General features: G+C 33.4%; 1 protein-coding gene across 1 annotated transcript; it reads left to right on the top strand.

The window, feature by feature from the left end:
• The first annotated feature begins 334 nt into the window (after positions 1-334).
• Positions 335-4,760, top strand: LOC137810805 (uncharacterized). The gene is made up of 4 exons (XM_068612256.1): positions 335-558; positions 888-977; positions 2,466-2,733; positions 4,251-4,760. Exons 1-4 carry the CDS (start codon positions 516-518, stop codon positions 4,561-4,563), a joined length of 714 nt encoding a protein of 237 aa, XP_068468357.1. The 5' UTR covers positions 335-515; the 3' UTR covers positions 4,564-4,760.
• The last annotated feature ends 1,181 nt before the right edge of the window (positions 4,761-5,941 follow it).

The raw sequence follows: 5,941 nt of genomic DNA, 5'->3' as shown, positions 1-5,941 counted from the left end.
CTTAATTATTTTAGTGACTTAAGTCTAAAAGAATCTTTTACAGAATTATTAGGCTCAAATCACTATATTTTAGTTATTGTCTGAAGTTTTTAAACATCATTATGATTTTATTCTTAAAAATATTTAAAAAAAAGTTATATTTAAATTATGATTAACCTCGACTTCAAACGATCTATTATTCGTACCAGAATAATAAGATTAATTAAAGATTAAATTAAAATTAAATAAGGTGTATGGAAAATTAATGATATTAAGATCAACTAAATAATTTTAAAAAATACACCGAAGATTGTTTTTTTCAAACTATAGATTTTGCAAACAAATTTTAAAACCCGAGGAAAAAGAAAAAAAAGAAAGAAAAGAAAACGAGCCTAAACTCCTTATAATACGATCCAAACAAGGCGTAACTTTGTGTGAACGCTCTTTAAACGTGATTATTTCATTACATAGATGGTAGATGCAAGGCACACAATTCATAACAGGCGAAGGAGAGAACAGTGTGTTTAGGCGCAGACATGTATCATCCAACCAGAGGAGGCGTTCGTGGCGGTCGAGATCGTAAGTTTCCGCTCTTCTTTTGTCCCGCCACGTTCAATTTCTCGTTATTTTCCATCTGTCTTTTGGGTATCGAATTGTTTTGGAATTATTTCAAATTGAAATTTCAGGACTTCGTTCTTGTATTTGGTATGTTGAACGGTTTCTACAAATTAGGGTTTTGTTTTTTTTATTTTTTTATTTTTATGTTTTCATGAGTTGATCGATCATCTTGAACCCTAGAACTCTGATGTTTACAAAATTCATTCTCAAGAATAAAATCTGTGTTTATTGTTTTAACTGTTTATGAATATGATTTTGATGTTTGTTTGTGTTTTACTTTTGATGGCCAGAGTTCACTTGGGACGATGTGAAAGTTGATAAGCATAGGGAGAACTATCTTGGTCACAGTATCAAGGCTCCTGTTGGAAGATGGCAGAAAGGTAAAATTGATTGCTAATTTCAACTCAGCATTCGCTTTCTTCATTGAAAATGTTGTATGTTATTTTTATACTTTTGCATGTTGCATGGAGACAAAAAATTAGTTAGTTACATTTGCAGACATTGGATCATGATACCTGGGGGATATGGGTGCCCTCGACTTGTTGTTCTGATTCTTTGAGGGATCCATAACATGCCTATAATTGGTATTCATAGTTTTATCTTTTGAATTGACTAATGGAATTAAACTCTGTGCTGAACTAAACCCGAGTTGATATTTCCATTTAAAGAATTCAGATTATGTTAATTTTTAGTTGGATACTTTTAGACTTCAGTCCACAGTATTATTTAAAGGCTATTGTTTCACCTTCTCTATGATATATTTACAAGCTGAAAACCTTCCACATTGTGTATGTATTTTCTGTTTTTCTGTTTAACATGGAAAGAATAAAAGAAGAGATATTCCTACCAAAAGCACCAAAGTTCCCTTATTATGTCTTTTTCAACATGGTTATTCAAACAGATTTTTGTTTATAGTCTTCATCAGAGGTTCCAAACTTATGTTTGCCTTATTCTCTGTTTGAGTCAATCAAATTGGTCAGTCTTTGGTTTACAGAATCTACTGAAGTGACTTATTTTTTCCATAGAGAACAATTTGTCTTCTATGTAGAACAAATTTGGCCAAATTACTCTAACATAAGCTTCTCCTGAGTGCTGCCCTACCTCCTCTTCTTAGAACTGCTATTTAACTCATTTTGGTACTGTAGCTTAGGTTGTTTCATAATATTTCAAGTAATGTGGAATGGAAGTATATGAGCGTAGCATATGCCATGTTGTTGTTGCTGACATTTCTTTCATTATATTTAGAAATGAACTCTTATCCATCCAATTTTATTTATAAAGATCTATTCGATTTACTTGAATTGACTTATAAGAAGCTGGGAAGTCTGAAGAAAGATAAATAGACAGACACGTAAAAGAAAAAACTATTCCTCTGGTTCTTGTTTCTAAGATGCTTTAAAAAGGCTAGAGACACATGCATATAAGCATTCACTTTGGTTCTTTTCATCTTTGTTTCTTATAACTTTTCTGATTTTCTTCTCACTTTGTATTACGTGGAAGAAGTAGTAGTAAGTAGGAATCCATTAACTGTTTGCTGGATGCCTTTCTTTTTGTATGGACGGCGTATTGCCAATGAAAACTAATTACACTTTAGCTTTGCCAATGTTTAAAGAAATGCCTATGTTAGGATGCTTTGAGCACACGAGTTTTAGCTACTCTATTGTAAGATTCACTTTGTTACCTACCATGATTATGGTTCCATCTCACTGCTTTGAACCTGTACTGAGGACAGAACCTCTTTTTATTGTATCTATTATATAGATTTCTCTTCGATCAGTGTAGTTCATTGGTCTAATTTTCTAGCAATGCGCAATTTGTTATTATCTTAGTAAAAGAGCATCATTGAATCTTCTCCTTTGATTCAACAGGGAAAGATCTTTACTGGTATACCAGGGATAAAAAGTCCCAAAATGCAGAAATGGAAGCTGCAAGGGAAGAGATAAAAAGAATTAAGGAAGAAGAGGAGCAGGCAATGAGGGAAGCACTTGGCTTAGCTCCCAAGCGTGCTAATCGTTCTCAAGGTAACCGTCTAGATAAACATGAGTTTTCAGAACTCGTAAAGCGAGGGTCTACGGCAGAGGACTTAGGTGCAGGTCATGCTGAAGCGGCAAGGGTCCAAGGTCTTGGTTTTTCAAGGTAAAGTGACATAGAAAGTAAAACACTTTTAAAGAGATAAAATATGTGATTTTCTTCATAATTAATTTAATTTTTTCTATTTTTTGTTTCAGTTGTTTCTGATGTTTTAGCTCATTATTTGAAATATAATATAAAACCATTTATGTGTCTTTACCTAACTGTTGAGTTTTTGAGACAATTGGTTCATGACAAAAATGTTAAAACAGTCCACATTGGCTAGAAATATGGACAAAATACTTCTTCAAAGACTATGTCAATCCTCATGCTTTTTACCTTTTGGAGTGAATTAGATTCCAATTCATTTGTAATATGGTATCTGAGCTTATCCAATCTTAATGTTAGGGCACTTGTAGACTTTTAGTCTTACAAAATTCATGCACCAAATCTCCTGTCCTTGGTGTAAGGGGTGTGTGAGATGTCCGATATGGGCTAAGAATATTGTCAAATACCCCTTATAAAGACTTGGAAATCCTCATAGTTGGATTTGTACTGCATGTCATAAAAATGATTGGATTAAGAATAACTTGCTGGATTTGCTTGTGGTCACATCACATGGACAATAAGATTATTATACTTGTATTATTATGTATGGTGTATCGTATTTCTCATGGTGACTTCTCAATTTTTCTGAAGATCAAACTCAGATCTTAAGCATCTGAATATTAATGCCCAATTTAGTTTTGATATGTCAGAGTTTAGATATGTTGAAGCATCAGATGGTCCAAAAAATAGTCTAGTTAGTTGGTTTTATAAGAAAATAAGCTGCCACCCCTTGTGTAAATTTTTGATGTATCAGTTCATATGTGTTGAAGCATCAGATGTTCCAAAAAATAGTAAAGTCCTTCTTGTAATTAATGGGTTTTTATCACAAAATGGGTAATCACTCCTTTGTTTATGATTTCGTAGAACAGGATTGTTATCTTATTTAGCGTATGGTCAAAAACTGATAACCTAATAGCATTTGGAAGAGCTGCATGGAACGTAGTGAATTTGTCTTTGGGATCTTTCTTTTTCTTTTTGTCATTCTTTGTATTTTGCCCAACCGTGAGGTGCAGTGGTAAGATTGGAAAATGGCTGGTGGAGAATTGCTATATTGTGAAATTACCTAGGACCTTAGGTAGTGAAAATTTTCCAGCTACAAATGCATTTTCTTTCTTTGACTTTGCTGGTCTAACACTGAATGTGAGATTTACTCAACATGGATTGCTGTTGTGTATGAAATATACAATGGTCAATAATCTACTACGGCTTACCAATCCACTATCCTAGTTTGTTATAGTTGTCATCATTATCAGTTGCAATTGGCTATAATGTTAGATTGGTTGTACTTGTGTAGTTTGTCACGCTTTCGTCTTTGAAAATTGATCTTTTAAAATATTTAACAGATTTATTCTCTTGAAAAAATACTCCACCGGGTGAGTTTGTTTACCTACTAAATGAAACTATTATACCACCAATCATGTTTATTCTCAAGGAATTCCCTACCAATATTCTGATACATTTCCTATCGTCTGTAGAGAACCACGCCCTTGGGAAGAACCCGGTTCTTCAAAGCTTTCAGTGGATGATGCACCAGCTGAGGTGGAAAGTGTATCTATACCAAATCAACCTGCAACGAAGACTGAAGATGCTTCAGAAGATGAAAGTAGAAGAAAGAGAGGACGAGAGGAGAGGAAGCAGGAGAAACATGAAAAGCGTGAGAAGAAGCATTCTCGGGAGGATAGGAAGCAAGAGAAACGTGAGAAACATGAGAAGCGGCGTTCTCGTGATTCAGATGACAGGAAGAGGCACAAAAAAGATAAGGAGAGGAGGAGACACGATTCAGATTGAATTTATTCTGGGGGTGTTTTGTCATCATCATCTATGTATGTGAATTACCATGTTTACTTTTAGTTCCATGACTCGGTATGGATGGTGTGTCTTGGTAATTAACAGTCCTGAAGGCCTGCATGTTGGCACTAACAATCAGGCATTCTTAAATTTGGAATTTGTTATCAAGGGAAATGAAGCCAATCACCTCTCTCCTATTCTTTCTCTTCCCTCTGAAAGCCAAGTATAACGTTTCTATCATCATCTCTCTCTAGAGATACAAGTGTGTATCAGAAAGCTTCTAAACAATTGAGACCAGGGCTAATTCTTCTTCCACTCTACTTTTTTGTGGCATTTCCATAATTTGAAAAAAAAGAGACTTATAATATCTCTGATTCTTGTGTTAATTTCCTGTATCAAGTATTTTGGATATGTTGAATGAAGCTTTGAGATTGTATAATTTAGAAAACAAATTTATGTTCCAGATAGTTGATTAGAAATATGTTTTCTTTCTGTTCTGGATTAAGTAATCTGAACCTGAATTAGGGTTTGGGACAAAGAAATCTTTCTATTTTTTAGTCTTTCGTATTCTTCTGCTTTAGCTTTTAAGGAAGGTTGTCCTCTAATGTTAAACTGTTGGTTTTGCTCCCTTTGAAACCCTTTATTGTACACCTGTTTGTTGCCTTAGGGTCTTGAAAGATGGTCCTGTCACGTCCACGTGTGGATCTTTTATCCCCATAAAAAATGACAACTAATTCTTACGAAACTTGTTTGCATCAATCTCTTGCTCAAATTGAATAGGCGCAAGAACAGAAGAAATAATCTTTCTTTTTTAACTTTGTTTTAGAGCCACGTAGGCATTTTAATAGTAATGATAAAAAGAAACTAAGTTAGAAGAAATCATTAAAATAATTTAAACAGGAAGTTTCGTTCTTTTAAGACTAATGGGGAAAAAACAATCAAGGAATGAATTGAAAGTCTCTTAAGTAAATTAAACATGTTTCAGATTATTTAATTAAAAATAAAAAAAATGTTTTAGCACTTTTTTTTAAATCATACTATTCGAAATGTTCATTGAAATTATAGGTGTGAAGCTATGAAATGCTAAGAGAAACAACTTAATATTATTTTCACAACCAAATCATAACTGCCGTAATAAATTGTGGCCAGATTATCCTAAACCCTGAAATTAAGTTGCTTCGCCTCATCCTCTATCATGTGGCCAAATCTTGTCCTTGAAGTGAAATTCAAAGTCAACTTTTTGCTAATTTAAACAAATTTGTAAGACATTTTTTTTTAAATCAATAATCCAATCATCTCATATTGTTTTCCTTTTTTTGTTAATTTTATATTTCGTAACTAAAGAGTTTAAGAATTTTTAAATGCATCACGACTTCTT

Source organism: Phaseolus vulgaris, chromosome 2, assembly GCF_000499845.2.
Source record: "Phaseolus vulgaris cultivar G19833 chromosome 2, P. vulgaris v2.0, whole genome shotgun sequence".
Taxonomy (NCBI): Eukaryota; Viridiplantae; Streptophyta; class Magnoliopsida; order Fabales; family Fabaceae; genus Phaseolus; species Phaseolus vulgaris.
This window is presented reverse-complemented; position numbering and strand designations above follow the sequence as displayed.